Source organism: Eschscholzia californica, unplaced genomic scaffold (assembly GCF_041429995.1).
Source record: "Eschscholzia californica isolate CP2 unplaced genomic scaffold, dmEscCali1.0.p SCAF_6, whole genome shotgun sequence".
NCBI lineage: Eukaryota > Viridiplantae > Streptophyta > Magnoliopsida > Ranunculales > Papaveraceae > Eschscholzia > Eschscholzia californica.
The window spans coordinates 1,519,146-1,545,412 of NW_028238483.1; the positions used below are offsets into that span (position 1 = coordinate 1,519,146).

The 26,267-nt window shown below is 36.6% G+C and overlaps 1 protein-coding gene and 1 long non-coding RNA gene across 3 annotated transcripts; both read right to left on the reverse strand.

Moving 5' to 3' along the window:
- Window positions 1–6,828: 6,828 nt before the first annotated feature.
- LOC147530741 (uncharacterized) lies at window positions 6,829–8,437 on the reverse strand. The gene is made up of 3 exons (XR_015227920.1): window positions 8,362–8,437; window positions 7,240–7,358; window positions 6,829–6,903 (listed from the first exon to the last, which is right to left on the reverse strand). It is a non-coding gene; the product is annotated as an uncharacterized LOC147530741 (long non-coding RNA).
- A 286-nt stretch (window positions 8,438–8,723) lies between these two features.
- Window positions 8,724–11,358, reverse strand: LOC147530742 (uncharacterized). 2 transcript variants are annotated; one of them, XM_086649123.1, is made up of 5 exons: window positions 11,186–11,313; window positions 10,786–11,020; window positions 10,412–10,621; window positions 9,325–10,085; window positions 8,724–8,802 (listed from the first exon to the last, which is right to left on the reverse strand). In XM_086649123.1, exons 2-4 carry the CDS (start codon window positions 11,008–11,010, stop codon window positions 9,357–9,359), a joined length of 1,164 nt encoding a protein of 387 aa, XP_086505249.1. In that variant the 5' UTR covers window positions 11,011–11,020; window positions 11,186–11,313; the 3' UTR covers window positions 8,724–8,802; window positions 9,325–9,356. The 2 variants fall into 2 exon arrangements, with proteins under 2 accessions (XP_086505249.1, XP_086505248.1); XM_086649122.1 differs by lacking the exon at window positions 8,724–8,802 and having other exon boundaries at window positions 9,153–10,085; window positions 11,186–11,358.
- Window positions 11,359–26,267: the final 14,909 nt, after the last annotated feature.

The window sequence follows — 26,267 nt, forward strand, 5'->3', positions numbered from 1 at the left end:
ACACCATCAATTTTTTCCTGTATTTCTGAGTGATTTACATCAATACTTAATTTTTGAATCAAAGTTTCATTTAATTGAAAAATGGATTAATTCCGTTTTGGCTCCTAATTTGTGACCAACTGGTCGTTTGGCCTCCAATTGTGTCTAGCAGTTTATTTTGACCCCCAATTGTGCCTAAAATTCGTCTTGACCCCCATTTTTGTCAAGCATTCCAATTGTGCCTTGTGCCATTGCAAATATAGAAGAAAAAATATTTACAGAAACACCACAAGGATACAATTGGAACGTTTGATAAAAAATGATATAGATTCTTTTTTCATTTGACTTTCGTAATTAGGAAATGATATAGAAACCCCAAAAAGGGTGCCAAAATAAAAGAAAACGGCAATTATTTTTTGTAATTTTAGAATATCGAAATGATCGGGTTAATATTAATTTAGGCGAAAAATTTCAAATACAAACAAAAATGATTTTCCTTTATGTGGTGAAAAAATGAGTGAAAAACCTAAAAATCTAGACCCTAATAGGAAAAAAACCAACTCAAAAATAATAATGTAAAAAAAACCCATTTTTTGAACATTTTTCAAAATGTTGACAACATATGTAATTATGTTGTTAACAAGACAACATATTTTTTTCGTAATTTCATTTGGATATCACCATTACTTAACAACTTCAACATCTCCTAAATCAGACCACCATCTCCTAATTCAGGCTACCATCACGATCTCCTTCTTTCTTATTTTAGAGAGAGAAAAGAGATGAACTACAAACGAACTTCTTCTTGCCACTAGAGATGGGTACAGAGAGAGAAAGAGAAAATGAAAGATTACGTTGATTTCAAGTTTAGAAAAGAGGGGTTGATTAAGTTAGAGAGATGAACAAATAAAAGAGAGGAAGAAATGTGGACGGATGCTCATCGGGACTGGAAGAGAGAGAGAGAGAGAGAGTTGGAGATGTTTTTGTTTGTCCCCGTGAAAAGTGATTAATTATTTTTCCACCCCATGCTTTGTTATCCACATAAGAAATATATTTGTCCACGCTACCTTTGATATTACAAACATTTTAACTTAGTTTTATTATTTTTCGGTTTAATTACTCATTATCTCTTACATTTTGTATCAATGACTTCACATGTTTCCTTCTTGTAAAGACTTCTTCAACTTTAAATATATTAGTAGACTTCTTCAACTCCACTCCCGGAAATTGCATTTCCAGATGGTACCTACAAGACAGGAGAAACATAAATGCCACACGATTTTCAAACGAGCTATATGAGTGAATGAAAAATAATAAAAGAACATGAAGTAACGAATTTGGTGGCATGATCAGGAAAACTATTAACATGGAGAAACATGCTTGGAAACATACAAGAAATCATACATGAAGGCCTCGATTCTTAACCTTTACATTAATCGGCTATGGGTGTGGAGCCCTCTCTATTCTTCACTTGTCATAAGTGGTTTCCCAAATGTTACTAAATAGAGCTAAATTAAGCTAAAATGGAAACAGATAGCCAAGAAACAAAACAACGAATATCGGTATAGTTTATATAGAAATAACTAACAAGAGACTCAAAGCCGATACTAGGTTAGGCTTATCATCGACCTAAAGGGGTTAATCTTTTTCTAGGGGTGCAAATGTACGGTTTTTATAAGACTGTGACTTTCGAAGGAAGAAATCGGAGTATGGAACAATATTAACTAGAACACAAATTGCTCATGTACGAGTCCACGTACCAATGCGAGATACACTACCATGTTAGTATCAGGTACACCTGGGATATACCTATTCAGTACGCTATCTTCGGTTGCGGTACGTTTTGGACTATTTCCCTAGAGATCATATACTCACTATGATGCATATAGAATAGATACACCTACTCTGAGAATCCTATATCCGTAAAACTTAAAATGTTAACTAGTTAACTTAAAAAGTTTTGGTTAACAACTCAACTAGTTGAGTACATACATTTTCATGAAGAAATAGGGTTGGTTAAGGCGAAAGATCTCGGTATGCCAAATTTGGAATATAGAATCTCGAACACACCCAAAAGTGGTACGAGAATCCAGTACACAAGGGGGTGGGAGGTAGAGTATTTGGTAACATTGGTATGGGATGAGCAGAATTGCATATAAACTCAGGATCCTTCTTAGAAAATTAATGGTCATTTCAACAAGGAAATTTCTAATGACTAAGATCACGACACTACATAAAATTCTCGATAGTTACTTCGTTGAACAATATAAGCAAATGTAATAATAGAGCAAGAATAATAGCATTACCTAAGACCTATATAATGATCTCGGATCCACCACAAACAAATAGATGACAAAATATCCAATCATAGTAAGTTTATTAGAATACAGAAGTAAATCCTCACTACATTAGTTATGTGTGGCTCACCAATTGTCCACGAGTAAGTGGCATTCGTAGTTCAATTTAGTATATTAGGAAGTATGATACTTCCAGAGTTTTTCCATTAATACTACAAGCTTTTTTCGTCTTCCATTCCTTCCCTTCAAGGATTAACCGTGATCTCCTTCATAAGTAATTATTAACAACTAATTTGCTTACTAATTAAGTTTGGACTAGATTTTATCATATTTATCTTAGATAACTTCCTAGAATTGGTATTCTCAATCGTAGAAGCTTATATTATGCATTCGTTCTTGAAGAAGTGAAACTTATGGTTTTCATATCTTAATGTTTTTCATGACCGTATTTGCATTAGGAAGTTGATTGCTTTATTTAATTTGTTAATATATTGTATAGATAGTATGCAAGTCCTTCATATTGTATGATCTGGCTTGGGCATTATGACTTGTGAATTGAGAATCCATGGTATAAGGAGCTCACAAAAGCTACTTCTTTGCAGGATGGAACATCATAGCGAGGAGCTGAAGTTATCAACGAGTGCCATCAAGGATAATGGTTTGGTATCCAGGGAGCCGGAGGTGTGGTGAGACGTCGAAGGTAAAGTTTGACACAAGTTCGTAGTGCCCTAAGTATGCAAATAGCTGTTGGTACTAGATCATTGTTCTTGCTAAAGCATGAAGGTTAGGAATCTAAGGGAACTTAACTAAGCATGTATAATGTGTCATGTGGTACTGCTACCTGAGGTAATGAGGTTTGACTTATTATAATATGTTGGTCACTGTTGTACTCTACATCCGACTCTAGACATTTTCTTCTCATTTATGGCAAGTTGAGAATGTTTGATCTCTATACTCGCTTTGGAGAAGGCGGAAAATTAAGAATACTAAGTTCAAACTTCAAATAAATCTTTTTGGAAGTAACCTATTTTTGTTAGGTTCAACTGTTCAGGTTTCATACTTGCTTCTATTGTAGTTATTTAGGTACTTTATATATTATAATTCTTATGTTGGTAACTCTCTAGTTATAGTATCCTACTGCATGTATAAGTGTTCGATTGATATGATATACAAATTTGGAGATGACCCGACTGACCTCTATACAGCAAAAACGCCTAATTGCTTTCCAAAGTAAAACCTATGTAACATGGTCACTCTATTGTTCTTTGTGTATGTTGGATACGAGCGGCTCCCATAGGAAAGTCGATACTCCTAAGGGAGCCAGTCAGCTGAGTATGTGGGTTTCTATATGTACGTCTTGTACAAATCTGCACCTAGGCGTGTTCTCGTGTTAGGACCATTCAATACAGTTAATGATTTTGTGGTGCTGTAATGGTTGGTCCCATACTTGTGTTGTCCATGTTGCATACGTCAAGACTTAATTTCATTAGGAGGAAAAGTAAAATTGAGTAACTAACGCACTGATCATGAGTATGAATGCAATTTAAGAGGCCAGAAAAGCACATACAAATCTGAGCAGATTGAGACTATAACAAGATATCAGATAGCTTTACAATGTCTATATTCACAATAAGTAGCTACTGATGTGCACTGTATATCATGTAGGATAAATGCAAAAGATTAGCAGAGTTAGTTCGCGCAGTAATACTATGGCGAAGGAAAAAAAATTATGTGCAAATAAAAGCCAGGATGTGAAGCAATCGAGTTAGAAATGATATGGACATTATAAGAAATTGCAGAAATTGAATGCGTAGAAAGCTCATGGAAGTTTGTCATCCCTAGTCAAAATTTCTTTTCCATTACAAATGTAAATGATTCGGTTTGGTTTTTCTTTTTTACCTTGCTAGGTATTCTTTCTCCACATTATCAGTAGGTCCAGCACGAACCAATGCCTCCCTAGGTAGAGCACTGGAAAATAAATGATAAGGAAAATGAGAAGTACACTTGAACACGCAATCTCTGTTTCGTTTTCCTTTTCAGATGTATTCAAACAAGAAGAAAGGAACGAGTTTTTTTTTCACCACAAACCAAATAAAATACATTTGCTGAAGAAGTCGTAAGCATATCCAGTTTCTTAATGCACACAATGGTTCTTGAAAGGCTGATCATTTAACATGCCCTTCAGCTCCAGTTTAACCCATAGGTACCCGAAGAAACTCGTTCTCGTTATATGGTACCAATGTTTTAATATATGACAAAAATACTAATATGGAAACAGGATATATAAATACGACATGGACACCTCATCTCATCAAACAACAAAACTCAATTATAAACTATCATTACCAATATCACTTAAATACGCTTATCATTGTCACATGCTATGTTGTTTTGGGCGTGAGGCGAGGCGACAGACCCATCGCCTCGCTTAGGCGAGCTGAGGCGACCGCCTCAAACAAATAGTATATATTTTTAGTAATACATACATACCTAAGTACCTAACATAAAAATAACTAAATAAACACTCAAATACCAAAATTAAAGGTATAAAACTTAACATCCAAGCATTCAAAAACATTGATAAGATAACATATCTTATGAGATTATGAGATTGACAAGCACACAAACCATATAATTCACATAATCCCATCACAATATACAAAGAAGTAACAAAAAAAAGTATGAAAGAGTTGCTGAAAATTGTTGTAAACAAGTAAGTAAACAACTAAATTTTATTTTCTCAAGTTAATAGTAAGTAAAATTAGTTAAGAGTAAATAAACAAGTTAACAATCTACTTGTTTTATTATGATTGTTATACTAAAATTTATTTCATTGTGTTGCATATCATATGTGAATTAATCCACAGGACAGTCACTGTCCCTGGTTCAGTGGGAGTAAACCTCCACCTGCTCTATGCAAATCCATGCTGCTAACAGACAGACTCTCGGGTGACGGCTTCAATCAAATAGAGCATTCAAATGGAAGGAGAAAACAAGAATAAGAACAAAAACAGAAATGCTAGTTTCGTTTCTTACCGATTGGGAACCTTGGACAGCAATTGATCCCTCGAAATCTGTAGTAGTATCCACAGGGCGAGCAGGATAATTTACAACCTTCTCCCCCAGTTGGCTAGGCACCAATGAACTGAACACAGATACCACATTTACCTCGTCAATGTGAAGAAATATGGGCACTATATGCTTCATTGTACACAATTACGATAACTAAAAAGTGATTCTACGTTAAAAGAATGATCTACAACAAATACAGCAAATAGAGACGTACTTGCGCCCGGGTAAAGGATCAATCCTGAAATACCTGAAAACAAGAAAGTGGATAAACTATGCTTAGAGAGAGAGTAGTTAGGAGGTTTTGCAATAATACAAAATATTTCAAGTCAAAGTACATCAATAAATTGAAGTGTATAAAGTTGTTCAGCCATGATTTCCAATTTCCATTACAGTGCAGAGCCTTTAAGATTAACAACCAAGGAGTCAAGGACAATACAGAATCATTAGTGCTCGCTTTGGCAAGACATACATGAAAGTGATGGAGATCAGGAGATGTGACAGAAGCTTTCTGTAACTAAGAATTATAATCAATGAAAAAAAAGTAAACACAAGAAAAATGAGAAATACAAAGCATAAAAAATAAATTGCAACCAGTAGAACCTTCATGTATCACATGATGATTAAAAGATAACATAAGACCCTTTATATAGTGTCAGCCAAGTGACAGGTTTAGCACCTTTGTGTTGCTAAATCTCCTCTTCCCTAAATTGACTAAGAAACTTAATATTTTTGCTGCTACTAACTTAGTAGAGTTCACTAAATCATTTTCATGAGTAACCTTTTCATAAGCATAAATATTAAATGTCTCTTCATGCAAGGATGATTAATGACTTATCGAATAAATGACAGACAATTCTCTATGTGTACGTAATAATGGTGTGGAGCAATATAAATACAACTAATAAGACGCTAGGGGCTGCTTCTTAGAGTGCATTGGTGCTTCCTTGTCCATAATAGGCATGGAAGAAATTGAACCGAGACAGGGAGCAATTATTATAAAGGTTTTATTTACATATTAGATAAAGGTATGGACAAGAGCCTAATAACTAGATAACTTCTTCAAACGTAATGTCAAGACTCAAGAGCAGCTAATATGATTTACCAATCACATTCCTATCTGACTAATATATCACATTGAATCTTCCAGTATGTTGCAAGACAGATCACAAATGCGAAGAGAAAACATTGGGCCTAGAGGAGATTGTATAGAACGGATGCAGACAAGATCGAAAACATATTACTCGTAAAAAACTAAGACAGGGTACACATTTTTGATAAAACAAATAATAAAACGTAACCAAGAGTTATGAAATTAAATGTATTACTCATGTTCCAGGGCTTGTGCTGGTGAAATACGCTTACAAGGATCATACCTGCAAAGAAAAGAATCAATATTATAAAACCATTCAAGAATTTAGATGGTGTACTCTTCAGTTCACAGAAGAGACACAGGACAAGTTTGATATTAGAAATTTACGCCCCTGGATATGTTGTTGGTCAGATTGCCAGTGAGGAAGATGCACAAGATCTGGCCACTTCTCTTGTGTTGGATGACCTAAATTATACATAAATGATAGAAGTCAGCAACGGATAAAAGAAATAGAAATAGACCTAGGACTTTAAATATCTTGTCAAGCTGATCAAACTGCATCAATAAATAACCAATATTAGCAACATAACAAAGAAGATTTTGAAAACCCCCTAAAAGCTTAATAATGGAAACTAAATCAGTATAATATGTAGAACCTGAAAAGGGTTTGGTGTAGCATTGACTTCCACTCCTTGAAAAAGAGGCTTTAAAGTCGGTAACTCCGTAAAAATGCATACAACAGCCCACATATCTTATTTCAATTTTAAAGAAAGTGTATTTAAGTCAAGAAAGAAAACTTACAAAAATGATTTATCTGGAATTAAAGAGTGTAATATTGAAGGGAGCATACCAACAGCACTCGTGTAGTGCTTGGCTCCCAAAAGCAACTCAGGTGCACGATACCAAATTGTTACAACAACCTGTTGTTGTTGACATGTGACAAAGAAACAGCTAAGACAGGAGTTGAAAGTGAGGGATGTAAATAAAAATTAACGGTCATAACACAGGAAGATTCAGCGAAACACTGCAGACAATAAATGTTGACGCAATGGAAATTTGGTGCAATCATAGAACTAGGTAACAGGTGAGATATAACCCATCATTTCCATTCTGGGGAACTAATTATACTAATCTAAAACTAAGCAGAATTGCGACTGTACATTCTTAGGTCCTTCATTAAGTTCAGGTTGCCTAACATCCTGCAAGCATCATACAGTTCTAAGCTATACCTTTGGCTGGTCCCTGACCCCGCCATGTCTATTCTTTTCCAATAATCAGCCACGTCAAGTTCATGAATTCAGCAAGAAGCATGACTGACACCAGCCTTAGTATGAAGTGTTTCAAAATCTTCTCTATAATCATTATTTTTAGCAATCAGACGCAAAACAAAGCCAAATTTTTAAAAAATAAAGAATTTTGACCAGTGTGCGATGGCAAAGATAATACTTCAGTGAAGATGTCATATTGGTTAAGAATGAGAGAGAATACTATGATACTACCAAAAGTGATACTATGATACTACCCTGGAAGACATTAGGATGAGAACCGTAAACCAGTTACAGATCTTTCCAACGAAATAAGAGCTCTTTAGAGATGGAGCATGTAACCTAATGTGAGAAAAAAGGTTTGAACTTCCTTAGCACGATCTCTTTGAAGTGATAATACTTCGAACTTTTCATTGCTGGAAAACTTATTCGACTTGCCCACTCTCTTCTCTCAGACATCTTGTATACAGAATTGCAAATCATGCACGCAATGCACTCCAGAAACGAGATGCAGTTTGAAGCCAACGAGAAGAGGCAATGCACATACACAACAAAAGGAAACAAGGGACCAAGGAAAAAAGGGAAAAATCATACAAGCAAACATAGCACGAAACTGACAAAGACTAACGTTGACCAGAAGAAAGATAGTGATTCCTACCCCATTTTCTGATAAATGCTTCAAGGGGGCTTGGTATATTCTAGCAAGTCCAAAATCAGCAATTTTTACAACTCCTTGTTCCTCCACATCACCCATGACCTGCTCGAAATACGTTATTTCATTAATCAGCAATAATCACAAATTAACGTATAATAGGAACAACATACAAATATATTGAAGGCCTACCAGAATGTTGGATGGCTTTAGATCTCGGTGTATAATCCAGTTACTACAGAAAAAAAAAAAAATTTAATAACAATAATAATTATAACATAACTTCAAGTTAAATGCTACTAATCTAGTGCCTACCGAATTGAATTCTTATATGAAATTTTACCTGTGAAGATAGTTTAGCCCATCCAGAAGCTGCCAGAGTAACGACTTAACTGTGTACGGATTTATAGAATGGTTAACTTTTTCCCTGTGATGTCTTATAATTTCCTGTCAAAAGAGAGGTAAGTTGACACTAATTATACAGTTCTATCATATGGATCGCCTAACATGGAAAATTAATATTAGTATTGACAAGATAAATGAATCACTTATCAATGTTAAACAAGAATAACTAGTTGCAAGCTGAATGAAACCCAACCAACCTTTTGTTCCAACATAACTAATATGGTTACTACAAAACATTGATCTTTGAGATACATCATTATGTACATCTTATGTTCCAAAATAACTAATATGTAGTATCTTTCATTGCGAAGTTTTTTTTTTTTTTTTTATGAGATGTTTCATAACGAAGTTAGGGAACCCTTACTCTCACAAAAACATAACAAGACACAAAATTTAATAAAACAAGAGAGCATTGTTAGAGAGAAAAGCAACAGACGAGATCAGAAAGTGTTTTTAAAGGTGAACAACCCTCACCCTCATAGGTTTTCTTAAAACTCATAGCAAACTTAGTCTGCTTGGAATCCTTAGATACCTTCACATATATATAGTACCAGAAGTACAAACCTAGTAAATATTAAGACATACTTGAGCTGCTACTAAAAGAATCCTAGTCTTCTTTGTTCGGTCCTCAACCACTCTTCCCTGATCAGCTCTTGAATAATCTGATCTTCCTTCAACATCTCTTCTTCCCTCAGACGCTTTTCTTCCCTCAACTGCTCTTCTTCCATCGGTGATAGTTTTGGTTTTGGTGGTGGTATTGGTAGTGAAGGTATCTCTTTCAGCACTATTGCTTTTACGTTTTCATGCACATCCTCCCAGCATTTCCAATCACCATGATTGATGTCATCTCCGAGTGGAGGTATATATACCACATTCTGAACTGGCTCACATTCTGCAGGTATATGTATCGTACAACGACTTAAAGTACCTTTGCAGCCAAACCCAGGGAACGATTTAATAGGATCACCGCCTATGCGTATATAAAGATCAAAAGCCTTTTGAGCAAGCCTCTGACCATCAGTCTGTGGTACATACTCTGGTGGACGCAATATCTTAGGACGTTTTGGAGTACATGTTATTTCCCATGTCGTGTGATCAGAAAAAAAATCAATATTAGGTGGTGGGACATTAGGTAAATCAAACTTGGGTAATACTTCCTCGTCATAAACGTCAAGGTAACCTACTTTGATGCCAAACATATAAAGTCTATATTCTTTTTGATATCGTTGTGCCACACTTGCAAGTTGAAGAGCCTCGAGAAATTCTTCTCGTCCAATGACAACTCCCTCTTCCTCTGGCTTCTTTCGATTAACCACCAACCATATCTACACATATGTTCAAACTAGGGTTAGAAACTGCTCCAAGTACCAACCAAACTAATAAAATAAAACTTTGATTATATATATTACTCTGTGTCTAATTGAATCTAGATAAAACAGGATTGAAGTATAAAATGTTGATGATCTTTTTTAATGTCTGAATCTGACTTCTATTTGAGTTTTTTTCTTCTTCAAGTAGTATATAAATATATAAATACTTATTCTTAAGTAGTTGATTAGACTGACAAAGTATTTATATACATGAAGAATAAAAATTAGAGATAAAAAAACTCCTAGTCAGATAGCAAACCCTAAAAAATAAAGACAACTACCTGATCGACAGTGTGCTTTGGCAAATTAGAAGCTTGGAAGAACAGACAGTAGTCCTTATAATTGATGAAACCATCGTCGCTAGTTTGAAAAGCTAGCTTCAAGAAATCTTCAAAGACATTTAACTCCTCTTTGTTAATTTTCCATGGCCCCATTGCAACTCCCTGGTTGGTTTTCTGAAAGATCGTTTTATGGATATCGAGATGTTTGGCCTAGTGAAATAGAGAAACAGAGTTTAAGTAGGATTTGTGTTTCCAAAAAAAGTGGGAAATTAAAAACAATTAAGAAAGTTTCCAATTTTTCTTTTTTTTTGCAATTAGAAAGTTACCCAACCTAGAGAGCTGAAGACCAGGAAAATAAAAGTTAGGTAGTTTACCTTACGGACGGTATTCTCTGGCCCATCAAATCCTTTTCCGAGGATGTACACCTTACGCCGCGGCCGATGATACAATCGTTCAGTTTGAAATTCTCCAACGGAAAGTTCTTCAATGGCATCATCTAGTCCAGTTTGAAATTTTCCCCTGAAACTGAAGTTGTCTTGAAAGGCATCATCTAGATTGGTTACCTCTTCGTTAATCTTCTTCCCAGACGATGATGCCATTTTAACACCTCTGCGCTTGGTGGTTGTGAAATTATTATTACATATGAATAGTTTACAGGAACAAAATTAGATTGAGTTTTTTTTTTTACAGAAACCCACGGATTTATTATTCAATAAAAGAAAGAAATTAGGGCATCAAAGATGAAACTAAAGGAGAAGAAGAGAGGAAGCTTACTTTCTCGACCAAATTGCTTGGAGGAACTTCCTTGAGACAAATCGATGGAGTTTTTTATCCCACCTTGTTTGAGATCTCAAGTTTTACGCCCTAGGAAAATGAGAGAGAAAGTAAAGTGAATCTATCCTTCTAGTATTCATACGATATAAGTTAAAAAAAAAAAAAAAAAAAAAAAAAACCTATCAGGAACTTTCTAGAAGCACTCTCTTCAGTAAGAAGCACCTACTTAATAATGTTATCCATTTGCATGATAATACCTATGCACAGTATATGTATGCTTGCTCGTATGTATTTACGTATGTAAGTATAGCATATATATAGATATATTTATAAAGTATTTGAAGTGTATAATATAGATATATATACATATATTGTTGTCTAAGTGCAGAGTGCCCTTGACACAACATTATTAGAAGAAATTTAATTAAATTTTAGTTTTCATTCGAAATTTCGGTTCCATCGGAATAGAAATATTTTGGTCATTTTGACCGAGATATTTTGAAACTTTGGTGAAAACCTGATACTCGACCGCCCGATACCCGAAAAACCCGAAAAGTTTGACGGACCTGGACGGGTTTTTAGACACTAAGATTATTTAAATAATCCGTCCGATTAAACCCGAAAGTCCGAATGGACATAGGGTTTAAAAGCCCGGCCCGATGAATAACATGAATCCGAACGGCCCGACCCGGACCAATTCCCACCCCTACGCACTGAGCCAACTACACGTTTGCAACATAGCTATAGCAATCACGTCTATTTTATGTAAACACGCATTTGACGGACCTATAAACAATTTTAATTTGGAGTCGTGGGGGCACGTGTCTCCGCACGCCCTTACGTGGGTGCGCCCAAACATAACAAATCCTTGAAAATTATCAACAACCTTCTATTTTTAGGGTTTTTTCTAATCTAAATTTGAGATATATAAAGGCAACCTTCAACTCAACATTCGATATTGAACCAAAAATTTCACTTCATTAATATGAAATAATTGAGAAGGTCTTCCCTGAAAGTTTGACAAATTGAGAAAAGGAGAGCGAGAGAGAAATTTCAATGGGGACTTTGTTCTTTCAAAAAGAGACAATAAATCATTTTCTTGGGCTCATAGTGGGAAATGGGTTTTACCAAATTTTTGGTGGTAAAATAAACCATTACTCTATTTTTTTCTCACAATAATTCAGTTTTCACATTCTTTATGTCCAATCAAACTGCTGAAAATCAATTTTCTCGTTCCATTTTCCCACGTAACAAACATATTCTTGGGGCCCGTTTGACACATGAGAAAACATTTGGATATGAAAATCATTTTTTTTTCAGATGAGAAAGAGAACCCAAAGTTTGACATGAAAATTATATGGGTTATTTCCCTAATGGCCCCCTACTTTGTGACCAGCTTCCCGCCTGGCCCCCTACTTTACAAGAAATACCCATATGGCCCCCTTCCGTTATAACACCGTTACTCTCTCTCCTCCATCTCCTTTCTCTCACTGCCATGTCACGCCACATCATCTGTTACGCCACCTCATCACCTTCTCCGGCAGAAGTAGCCGGCTGGCCAAATTTCCGGCCGGCGACCTTCAAACTAAAAAAAAAAAATTCATCTCTCTCTAAAAATATATATATTTTTTTCAAATCACTTTTCTCTCTTTCTGTCAAATCTCTTTCTCTCTCCGTAGAATCTCTCCCCCCCTCTCTCTCCGAGTATCATTGCAACGGCGGAACCACAATAACCACGCCGGAGTAGCTATCAAAGCAGCGAAATGACCCACTCGAATGCTTGCATAACTCACACCATCTTCTCCTACTTTGTTTCTCTCTCTAGTTTTAATGTTTCAATTTGTAGATGGGGTAGTTGAACAGATAATGGGGTAGTTGAAGATACCATGGTTTGGTTTTTGGTGTTTCCTGTCTTGGACTAGTTTTTGAAGACGGATTTGAATCTGTAGATGGGATAGGTGAAAAAGATTACAGGGTAGTTGAAGAGATCATGAGAATTCATATGTGGGTACATCTGTTGCATTCTGGAAATGGGAATCTTTGCAATGATTTCATGTGGGTTTTTCCATGCTCAAGTGGGGTTTTCCAACTTCAGATCCCCAAATTTCTTTGCCTACATTTGAGATCCCTAAATTTGAGATGGGAAAACTAAATGGTGAAATCTTCTTCGCCAAATTTGAGATCCCCAAATTTATTTTTAGATTACTAATTTCATACCTACAAGAAATCTCAATGAATTAAAACTATAAAAAAAATATTTGCTGAATTTCGGTTTTTGATCTCAAATAAGCGGCGCCCCATAGTTGACGAGTTAAGGTTTCGTGAATTTCTAATTTGCTGAGTTCAAAATTTCTGACCTGAAGGATCAATCATTGAAAGAGGAGCAAGGAAATAAGCGACGACCCATAGTTGACGACCGAAGGTTTTGATGATCTAGGATTAATCTCTTCTAATGGATTGATTTGATCAATCTGATGTAAAAGAGTGTTTTAAAGAGAGAGAACCAGAGTGTTGTTAAAAATCTATCATCTCTCTCTAGATCGTGAGAGAGAACCAGAGCGAAGGTTCATGAGAACAGACGAACTCCGGCGAAGGGTTCCTTCGCCGGAGTTCTTAGAGAGAGAGAGAGGAGAGAAAGAAAAAAAAAATTATTTTTTTTTTTAGTTTGAAGGTCGCCGGCCGGAAATTTGGTCGGCCGGCGACCTTGCCGGAGAAGGTGATGAAGTGGCGTAACAGGTGATGTGGCGTGACATGGCAGAGAGAGAAAAAGAGATGGAGGAGAGAGAGTGACGGAAAGTTAAAGTTAACGGAAATAGGGGGCCATATGGGTATTTCTCGTAAAGTAGGGGGCCAGGCGGGAAGCTGGTCACAAAGTAGGGGGCCATTAGGGAAATAACCCAAATTATATTTATATTATTCTAGAGAGGTAGAGAATCGTTTATAAAAAAAATAGAAAAAGAATTGACAAAAAAAATATTTAATAAAGTTAGATTTAAAAATAAAATTAGATAAATTTCCTTTTTAAAAAATAAATAAATTAACACATTATTATAAAATTTCTCAACGGTCACATTTGCAACTGGGAACCCGGGCACATTTGCAATTGGGAACCCAGCTCCAAGGCGCCCGGGTTAGAGTGATTGGGCTCCTAAATTTGAATTTGAGAGCTCTAGTCCTATCACATTGGATATGTTTGATGGGTCTAAAAGGTTACCCTAAATAGGTCTACACCCGCAAGTGCACAGGTGTCAAGTTGTAATAAATTCCGGTAAGACCGGTTCGTTCCTCAGAGACTAAGTGAAACCTATTCTAAAATTAGGAAGTAAGACGGTTTTTGTTTTTGAAAATTTAGTTTTTGGTATAAAATAATAAAATGCTAAAACAAATGTATGAACTCAAATTGGGGGAAGATGACCTAGGGTTTTTGGAATCCATCTTAACATGTATTAATGATGATCTAATCAAGCATATCTTCTTTATCACTCAAGTTTTGGTAACCGAATGTACCAAACCCCGGAAAATGTTCTAGTTAAAGTCGAATAACACTAAAGTCTAAACTCGAAGTTTTAAAATAAAAAGTCGCAATTATTAACTATCAATTTATAAGCATGACTCATTAAAGGACTTAACCTAAACATGAGTCATCAAATGAAAAGCATAGCTAATGAAGAAATCTCCCTATGTCAACACTAAGAATTTAATATTATAACGATTAAGGCATTTAAGAAATTAAGCCATGAAAAGGATTATCATCAAAATATTTTTAGACTTCATCAAGAACCCTAAGTCAAAGAGAGTTAGCTAATCATGGTGGGAGGGATAAATATTTAAACAATTTAAAGTACGAGAGTAAAGTGGGAAGAGAATTAACTTTCTTACTAATTTGCAACCAAACAGGGCCTTAGGGAAGTATTTTCCAGCAGATGGGAAAATAATTTTATCGACAAACCAAACAGACCCTAAAGGAACACGATTTTCTCATCTTCTCGGAAATATTTTCTCTGTGGGAAAACTATTTTCCATTCAATTTTCTCATCTTCTCCAACACTCCTCTCTCTTCTCTGTTTTAAACTTCTCCTAGTCCTTCTCTCTCCATACAACTATGAACAAAGAAAAGTTCAGAGACACAAAAATGAAGAAGAAATAAATACTTTACAATTGGTTTTCTTTCTGACTTTCTCTCTCTCTCTTTACAACTTCTGATCTCTCTCACAAAGATACAAAAGATTAAAGATTGATTCTCTGTTTCTCTACTAATCTCTCTCTTTCTCTCTCTCTTTTCTTTCTCTCACTAAAAGAAATTACAGGAGAAAATGATAATAGATGATAAATCTATCAAAAATGATCTTTGTTCTCTAAACAATACTGTTAAAATCTTGTTCTTCCCTTCTCTCTCTAAAATAATTTCATTAATGCCCAGAGAATAAGAAGAACGACCCCCAAAACCGAGATGTCTATATGATGAATGTCTCTAAGTTTATATAGGAAGAAAACCAGTCCAACATCTTCATAAAATCTGATCCAACCTCTCTCTCTGATATATTTTCTATTTCAATCCGAAGAGATATCTCTCAATAATCATCTCCGATTCTCTATCTTTTCTCTATTAATGGAATCTTCCTCCATTAAAGCTTTCTCTATGATCTCTCTCTCTCTAAATTGGATGAGAGAATAAGAATATACAATTCCCAAAATAGTTTAAGAAGATAAGAGAGAATGAAGAGAGAGAGAAAAATCTTCACGTTTCTGTCTTCTTCAATCTTTCCTTCCCTCTAAAATATATTCGGCACCTTCTTCTCACAATCAATAAGATCAGTTTCAATCTTCATCCTCTCGGTTTGCAACTCTAAAATCGATTTCTTCCTTTCCTGTCCAAAACAAATCTTCCTGCATCTATTTTCTATATTCACGTCTCTATATTTTTGTAATCTTTCTCTCTCAAAGATATAATCAGCCGAGATTCCTCTCACTAAATCTGATCAGAAAAGGAGAAGAAGAATAGCAACAATATCTCTTCCATCAATCTATGTATAAATCTTCTTTGATTTCTTTTCTCTAAGAATTGTTCTCTGGTTAGGTCTCTTTCTTTCTCTAGATAAATTTCGAAAATAGTAATAAGAGAAGAAACCTGCTTGTAATAGCTCCAATTCTTTCCCTTCTTGCTTCCCTGGTTTGATTATCTCACTCCACTTCTCTCTTAAAATATATCCTTCTCTGTTGTTGTTTAGGAGAAATATCAATATTTCTCTCTCTTTCCATTTAAAAGAGGAAGAGATTTCCAAAATAATAGGAGATAAGAGAGAAAGGGGAAAGCACGTATAATGGTGGGGCGTTTGCTGGCTTGGAATGATCAGGCAATTCGTGGGGTAACTTAAGAAGATGCAAGCCCCTCTCGAGATCATGCCATGTGTTCGGGAATAGTTGAGACCGTTAGATGCCTGTTGGTGTACGGCATTATACTGCGTCAGGTCACACGGAATCAAAGACCTTAGAAATCCCGTGACCTAGTAGTTGGCCGTTAGGGTGATGGGATTTTGTTGTTGATCAAGGTCCATTGAGAATATATACCATCCATATCCGTCCGTTCAATTTCCGCATGCTTGTGTGGATCCGTCAGATTGTCTCAGCTCACATTACTAAATTACCTTGCATTGCACCGAATGAGATTTCAAAACAAACCCTAATTGCCGTCCAGCACATGCCCACCGGTGTACAACTCACGTCCAGATCGCTCCCTACTATCCACTAGATTTTCGCCACGTGTTGCTTAATAGATATGCTGACCTTGGTCAATGGATTTTGGCTCGAACTTTGACCTTTCCTATTTCGTCCATCCGGACTCCGATTTGACTTCCGCTTTCGGCGTTGGGTTCGTCTCGGACTCTATTTCTCATCCAAGTATTAAAGTCGACCAGGATTAGCATAACCAACAAATGACCAAAATGCCCCTCAATTGTGTCTTTCTCCCGATTTTAGCAATTTTTCGCACCGAACTCCGTAAAAGACACCTGGAAAAGAGAAACAAGTAATTCATGAGAGTAACTGCTCGAAATAGACTAATTAGCCCAAATTAAGAGATTCAAATGAGGCATCTTCATGACTCATCAATGCTCTTAGCCCTTTTGCATAGAGATGTTTAGCAGCGCCCAATCAAAAATTGGGGCCCAATAAGTAATGTAGCACCTGAATGTAGTATATTTTTTTATAGAAAGGAAGGGAATCGGGCCGGGTCGGACCGATCGGGTTCATGCCATTCATCCGGTTGGGCCAGTCAGGCTTTTGAACTCTCTGTACATTCGGGCTTTCGGTTTAATCGGCAGCTAATTTAAAAAATTCTAGTGTCCAAAACTCGTCCAAGTCCGTCAAACTTTCGGGTTTCTCGGGTATCGGGCGTTCGAGTATCGGGTTTTCACCAAAGTTTCAAAATATCTCGGTTGAAATGACCAAAATATTTCTATTTCGATAGTACCGAAATTTCTATCAAAACTAAAATATAATTAAGTTTCTCTTAACAATGTTGTGTCAAGGACATTCCGCACTTGCACAACAATAGATGTATGGATATCTATATTATACACTTTAAATACTTTAAAAATATATTTATACAAGAGTGTAACCCGTGCCCGTGGGGAACAGACAGTTCTTTTGATTGCTTAACAAATCGAGCAAACTATGTGAATGAGCATAAATTACAACTGAGTGACGCACTTAGTAATTATTCGTCATGTTTGTAGTTGTTTACTTTCTTCAACAACACATTCTTATATGAAGCACTTACAACGTAAAAATAGTCTTAAACATAGAAGGTGAGGTGGCAGAGAGAGATGATGAGATGGAGGAGAGAAGGTGATGACTAGTTAACGATGTTAAAACAGGATCTTAAAAAGTGGGTCATCTGGGTAGTTTTGATTAAGTAGGTGGCTAGACAGGAAATCGGTCACAAAATTGGGGATTATTTGGGAAATATCCCATGAAAAAAGTTTATATCATACATTTGCACAAGTTTAAATGGTCAAGTAAAGAAATATCTTTTCAACAAAAAAAAGTACAGAAATAGCCCAAATGCAAAACTCGTTCTTTCTTTTAAATATTACGATGAGAGATTTAGTACAATCAAATACATCTTTAAAAACATGTACTCGTATATTTTAAATATTTAATCATTTTATAATCAACTACCTTTTTTTTTTGTTGAACGATAAAATCAACTGCTCCGGGAAGGTCAAAATCTTCTTCTCTTTTGATAGGGTTAAAGGAAATAGAATAATCAAACACAAAGACTTATAATTTTAATCTAACTACAAATTCTTTACTTTGAATTGAATGTCCTCTCAAATACAAGAGTATCAATTAGTTATTTATAAACTCGATGTGTGTAACACGATTTTATATGATTCCCTAAATACTTAACATCATTATAATCAAACCTTGAAGTTAGAAGGTGAAATATATATCAAATTAAAAACGATAATGACTTTTGTTTCGAAATGAACACAAAATATGCTATAAGAATAACGATCAATTGGCCTTCCAGATCAATGGGAGTGGTTCTGAACTTGCCGATACTGTTGAATAAGTTGTTGATATAGTTAAATAAGTTGTGGAGCTGTTCCGGGTCATCATTTCTTTTCCTTTGAGCTTTGTATTATGCTACCATCTTCGTACCTTCAATAGTAAACTTCGGTTGTTGAGCACCACAACCCCCTTTACTCTTCTTCAGTGGTTGACCCAAATCATGATCTTGTATGTCAAATTCACCACCACCATCACATTTATGTTTGTTCTTAAAGGCATATTTGATAAATGCTTAACATCATTATAATCAAAACTTGAAGTTAGAAGATGAAATATACATCAAATTGAAAAAGATAATGACTTTCTTTCAAAAAGAACCGTGACAAGATATACTATAAGAATAACGATAAATTAGCCTTCTAGATGAATGAGAGTGGTTCTAAAGTTGTTGATACTGCTGAATAAGTTTTTGATACTGTTGAATAATTTGTTGATACTGTTGAATAAATTGTTGATACTGTTGACTGAGGATATTTAGGACGTTTTAGACAAAGGACTAAAAATCTATAAATCTTTAAGGGTGGATCTTGGACCGAATTTTGCGTAACTTCTGGACTTTCAATCTATGGCCCCTAATCTAAATTGCACTAACAAAGTCTTGTATTTAAAAATGTTGTTCTTGACAATTTCACAATATTTTCTATATACATGTCAAAGTGATGACAAGACCTTTTTTTCATTGCCCCCAACTTGTCAAGTGGTTAAGTTAAGAAAAGGTGAAGAGGAGATTAAAGTTCATAAAAAAATAAAAAATAAAAAATGAACTGAGGCCATTTTTCAACCAAAACTATATTACGTCTTAGAAGAGTTCTTTGGTTGGTTGAATCATATGTTTCGCTTCTTCCTTAAAGCATGATGGGTAAAATATAAGATTCTTTTAGAATTTTCTTCAATTCCTTGATCACACAAGTTAATTGAGATCTCGGAAAAGATAATCTCTGAAATACTATCTCTGGCTCTGGAAGCCCATTTACTTTTTTTTTTGAGAAGCCCATTTACTTTAACAACCGTGATGCAATGCCTGACCACTATCCCGGTCCAATCCCGACCGGAGTATGGGGCCGCATTGTGTCATTTTTCTTACTTTAAAAGTCTTTTTAAAGTATGGTAAAAGATATCATAGCAACCGAAAATTGTGATACAATAAAAATGTTAACAAAAAAATTCAATGAAAGTCCATTTTGAGGAATTAAGTGATTGAGTAAACTCTCAAAGTAGGGCTACTATGATTGAACCACAACAATTATGTGGAACGTCATTTCATCTTAACTTTCCAAGTTTCGTCAAGTTAAGATATTTGTAGTTCTCAATGAAGTTTCAGTCATTTGCCGTTTTTCTTAACACCATCAATTTTTTCCTGTATTTCTGAGTGATTTACATCAATACTTAATTTTTGAATCAAAGTTTCATTTAATTGAAAAATGGATTAATTCCGTTTTGGCTCCTAATTTGTGACCAACTGGTCGTTTGGCCTCAAATTGTGTCTAGCAGTTTATTTTGACCCCCAATTGTGCCTAAAATTCGTCTTGACCCCCATTTTTGTCAAGCATTCCAATTGTGCCTTGTGGCATTGCAAATATAGAAGAAAAAAATATTTACAGAAACACCACAAGGATACAATTGGAACGTTTGATAAAAAATGATATAGATTCTTTTTTCATTTGACTTTCGTAATTAGGAAATGATATAGAAACCCCAAAAAGGGTGCCAAAATAAAAGAAAACGACAATTATTTTTTGTAATTTTAGAATATCGAAATGATCGGGTTAATATTAATTTAGGCGAAAAATTTCAAATACAAACAAAAATGATTTTCCTTTATGTGGTGAAAAAATGAGTGAAAAACCTAAAAATCTAGACCCTAATAGGAAAAAAACCCACTCAAAAATAATAATGTAAAAAAACCCATTTTTTGAACATTTTTCAAAATGTTGACAACATATGTAATTATGTTGTTAACAAGACAACATATTTTTTTCGTAATTTCATGTTTACCCTTATATGTTGACAACATATATCACTGTGTTGTTATAAAATGTTGACAATATCTATAATAATGTCTCGACTTATTATAAAATGTTGGCGTCATATATAATTATGTTCTTAACAACATATATAATGTATTAGTTAAAATATTATTTGTTCCTTAGCGGATGTGTTAAATACAAATGATAATATGCATAACATTTTAATTTTTGTAAAGGACAAATAAAAAAATGCTTTAGTCTTAATATTTATGTCGAAAGCAAAACAAAAAATGCAGAAACCATATATTTTTTCACAAGACAAATCGAAAAATGTTTGTATCAGTTTGTCTATGTGAAATGCAAAAGAAAAAAATGCAAAATAAAAAAATGCAAAAGAAAAAAATGCGAAATATTTTGGCAAAACAATGTCTAAGCAAAAACGAATTTGTTCAGAAATTTACAAATTGTTGTGATGGTAGCTACCATTTGATATGGTTGCCGATATATGGACAAACCAATTTCTTAAATGGACAAAACTATTGGGTGTAAAATTACTAAGAACTTTTAAGGGTTATTTCCTTAATGGCCCCCTACTTTGTGACCAGCTTCCCGCCTGGCCCCCTACTTTACGAGAAATACCCATATGGCCCCCTTCCGTTATAACACCGTCACTCTCTCTCCTCCATCATGTTTTCTCTCTCTGCCAACTCACGCCACTTCATCTGTTACGCCACCTCATCACCATCTCCGGCCGGCCAAATTTCCGGTCGGCAACCTTCAAACTAAAAAAAAAATTTTTTTTTTTCTCTCTTCCTCTCTCTCTCTCTAAAATTACTCCGGCGAAGGGAGACCTCGCCGGAGTGGTCTGTTCTTCAATGAACAGACCAAGGTCTGTTCTTGAAGGTTGCCGGCCGGAAATTTGGCCATGGTAGTCTTCATGACGACCTTTACTTCCTTCGCACGGAGCATCCCATCCTTTCGGTTTCAAGTTTAGTTCGAGATAGTTCTAGTCATGAGTCTTTTGTTTTATGGCATAAACGTTTAGGCCATCCTTCTTTTTCCCGTTTTCAATATTTTAATTCTAAGCTTCCATGTATGAATTTTGGTTTTTTATCAAATAAAGTATCATGCGAAGTATGTCCACTTTCAAAACAATGTCGATTACCTTTTCTTACTAGTACTACTTCCTCCTCTCATATATTTGAGTCAGTACATGTAGATTTATGGGGTCCCTTTCCGGTTCCTTCCACCTCCGGGTGTCGTTATTTCTTAACCCTTGTCGACGATTTTTCTCGTTGTACTTGGATATTTCTCATTAGTTCAAAATCGGACTCAAATACGATAATTAAAATTTTTTTTAATTACGTTCATACGCAATTCGATTGCAAAATTAAAACAATTCGATCCGACAATGGATCCGAATTCATGAATAATTCACTACAAAGTTGGTTTCTTGATAAAGGGATTACCCACCAACGTAGTTGTACTCACACACCCCAACAAAACGGGGTTGTCGAACGAAAACATCGCCACATTCTTGAGGTGGCTCGTTCTTTACGCCTTCAAGCTCACCTCCCTCTATCCTTTTGGAGTGAATGCGTTATAACCGCCGTCTATCTCATTAACAAATTACCAACACCCATCCTTTTTGGAAAATCACCACATGAAGTCCTCATGGGTACTCCTCCGAATCTTTCCCACTTACGTGTGTTCGGATGCCTTTGTTTTGCTCGTATTCCTTTGGTCAAAACAAAGATGGATGCTCGCTCTTCCGCCGACATCTTCCTTGGCTATCCAAGTGGACAAAAAGGATATCGTATTTACGATATCTCCACAAAACGGATTTTCGTCTCTAGAGACGTCACATTCTTTGAAAATCAATTTCCTATGTCCGATTCCTCACCTTCGGCGACAAACTATTCTCCTCGTCCGACACCATTCTTATCAATCGACGACGACGACGACGACATTGCCTTTCCGACAATAATTAATTCACCGTCTAACAGTAGCACCGAAGTGCCTACTGTTCCTGCCATCCCGGTCAGTGATGCCGATACAGAGGTGCCTTCAGACACCCCTGAATCGGTTCCTGTCCGATATGACAATGCAGAGGTGCCTTCAGACACCTCTGCTGGATCAGTCCCTGATCCACTAAACGATACAGGGGTGCCTTCAGACACCCCCATTGACACTCCTGTCAACCCCAATTCCGGGGCCTCTTCGGCTGCTGCCGACACCACCGTCCATGACGGTTCTTCTCCTACCGTTCCATCTTCGGACGATGGGGCTTCGGATTCCGGCCGGCCTTCCCGGTCACGACGCCCACCATCCTATCTTAACGATTACGTGTGTTCCAACACGAATACAGTCAAGTATCCACTTGAAAACTACTTTTCTATAAATTCGTTTTCTACATCTCATCAACAATTTTTATCATCGGTACTATCTACTACCGAACCTAGCTCTTTCACTCAAGCAATGAAATCTTCACATTGGAGAGACGGTATGGCCAAAGAAATCTCCGCCTTGGAAGAAAATCAAACCTGGACTATCACCAGTCTACCACCCGACAAAAGACCTATTGGTTGCAAATGGGTGTACAAAATCAAATTCAAATCTGACGGTTCAATCGAACGTTACAAGGCCCGTTTAGTAGCCAAGGGCTACACACAAATTGAGGGATAGATTACAGTGACACTTTTGCCCCAGTGGCAAAACTGGTAACTGTTCGTGTTCTCCTCTCTCTTGCCGCCATTAAAGGCTGGTCACTCCACCAATTGGACGTTAACAACGCATTCCTTCAAGGTGATCTGAATGAAGAAGTTTACATGAAACTTCCCCCCGGTTTCTCATCTCAGGGGGAGTCTAAAGTCTGTCGGCTTCATAAATCTCTGTACGGCCTTAAGCAAGCCTCCCGTCAATGGTTCTCCAAATTTTCCTCCGTTCTCATCAAACGAGGTTTTTCGCAATCTAAAAGCGACTACTCTCTCTTTACTTTTCGTTCTCACTCCACTCAAATTTACGTTCTCGTCTATGTAGACGACATAATTATTACAGGAAATAATAATAAAGCTATTTCCCAGTTAAAATTATTCTTAAATAGTGCTTTCTCATTGAAAGATCTGGGCCGTTTACAATACTTTCTTGGTATCGAAGTATCTCGCTCATCACAAGGCATCTGAGTTTAAAAGATTCTGGACTCACCGCTGCACGTCCTTCTGAGCCGTTTACAATACTTCCTATGTCAACGGAAATATGCCCTTGATATTTTAAAAGATTCTGGACTCACCGCTGCACGTCCTTCTGAGTTTCCCATGGAACAGAAACTTCGTCTCAGTCCTACCGACGACACACCTTTGCCAGACCCGTCGGTTTACCGCCGCCTAATCGGCCGATTACTTTACCTAACGGTTACACGGCCAGATATCACCTATGCCGTAAATAATCTTAGTCAATTCATGCAAACACCTAGCCAAGTACACTTAGACGCCGCTCACCGCGTACTACGATACTTGAAAGGTACCCTTGATAAAGGAGTTTTCTTATCCGCAGACAGCTCACTCCATATTACAGGATACTGTGATTCGGATTGGGCAGGCTGCCCTTCAACCCGTAGATCAACTACTGGATACTTCACAATGTTAGGGTCCAGCCCTCTCTCTTGGAAATCAAAGAAGCAACCCACAGTTGCCAAATCTTCAGCTGAAGCAGAATATCGAGCTTTAGCCATTCTTACATGCGAACTACAATGGCTCAAGTATTTACTACTTGATTTTGGAATCGGCCACTCCGACCGATGACAGTTTACTGTGACAATCGGGCCGCTCTCCACATTGCCGATAATCCCGTCTTCCACGAACGAACAAAACACATTAAGATAGATTGCCACATCGTTCGTGAAAAGATCAAAGACAACGTCATTGCCACACGCTTCACCAGTACAAAAAATCAGTTAGCGGACATCTTCACAAAACCACTTGGTGCAGAACCGCTCAAGAACATAATTGGCAAGCTAGGCGTTACTTCCATTCCCTCTCTAACTTGAGGGGGAGTGTTGGAAGGTCCACTCCACTCGGCCAAACCGAGTGGACTTGGTCCCATAGGAATCCTATTACAACTAGGATTCCTTAGTAGTTAGGATTATATTTAGATAACTATTATAGAGTTTAGTTGTTTTCAATTTCCTCTTTTGTATCCTATATATACATAACCATACATAATTGTACAATCAAGTTATTGTGTATAATAAAAGGTATTTTACCAAAGTATTCATCCCTACCACTAATAACTTGTCTCTCTCTCTCGGATCAAACCGAGTCTTCATCTTCTTCTTCTCCCACTCGGCTTCACCGAGTGTGATCATCTTCATCTTCTTCCACTCGTCACCTTCGAGTGCCTACTCGGTTATAACCGAGACATCAATCAAGTCTCCCGCTCGGCTTCATCCGAGAGTGACAATCATCAAGGTATTTATATTTTCACATGGTATAAGAGCCAAATTTTTTTAAACCATGACTACTCCCGAAACAACTTCGGAAACTACTCAAGTTCATTATACTTCTAATGGTGGCCTGTTTGATGTTCATCATTCGGATTCTCCAACCACCATTGTCATCACACCACTTCTAACCGGTGATAACTACTCCTCATGGTCACGAGGAATGACAAAAGCCTTACGAGCTAAAGGCAAATTAGGATTCGTTGATGGAAGTATCGAACCACCCACCGATCCTAATGAACTAGTTCAATGGGGACGATGTAACGATCTCGTTTCTAGTTGGCTAATCAATTCAGTTGATCCACCTCTTCGATCATCCATCTTATATGATGAAACCGCCTCCGATATTTGGAAAAATCTTTTTGATCGATTCCATCAAACCAATGCTCCTAAAATCTTTCAATTAAAGAGAGCTATTTCTTGTCTCAAACAAGAGAATTCGGATGTTTCTACATATTTCACAAATCTCAAGGCTCTTCAAGATGAACTCAATTCCTTGTTAATAACTGAACCTTGTATATGTGGCCATGCTCGTTCCTTGATTGAAAGAACCAACCAAGATAGAGCTATGGAATTTCTTCAAGGTCTCAACGATAGATTCTCCTCTATTCGGAGTCAAATTTTGTTGATCGAACCCTTCCCGTCTATTCTTCGTATCCACTCACTTATCAAACAGGAAGAAGTTCAACAAAACCTTGTTACTCCCATGAATATTGACTCAAATACTGCTGCCCTTGCCGTTGGTTCAAACTCATATAATCACAATCGTGTTGATGGATCGGATAAACAAAGAACTAAGCGACCACGACCATATTGTGACAATTGCAGGATCCATGGACATGACGTTTCCACGTGCTTCAAAATCCATGGATACCCGCCTAATTACGGTCAAAGGAACCGGACCCGAGCTCGACAAGAGCCGGTGGCTGCTTCGGTCACGGACCAAGTTGGACCGGGGGTGCCTACAACAACATCTCTCACCCCGGAACAATATCAATCGGTTTTGGCATTATTAGATCAACACAAACTGCCCACAACCTCT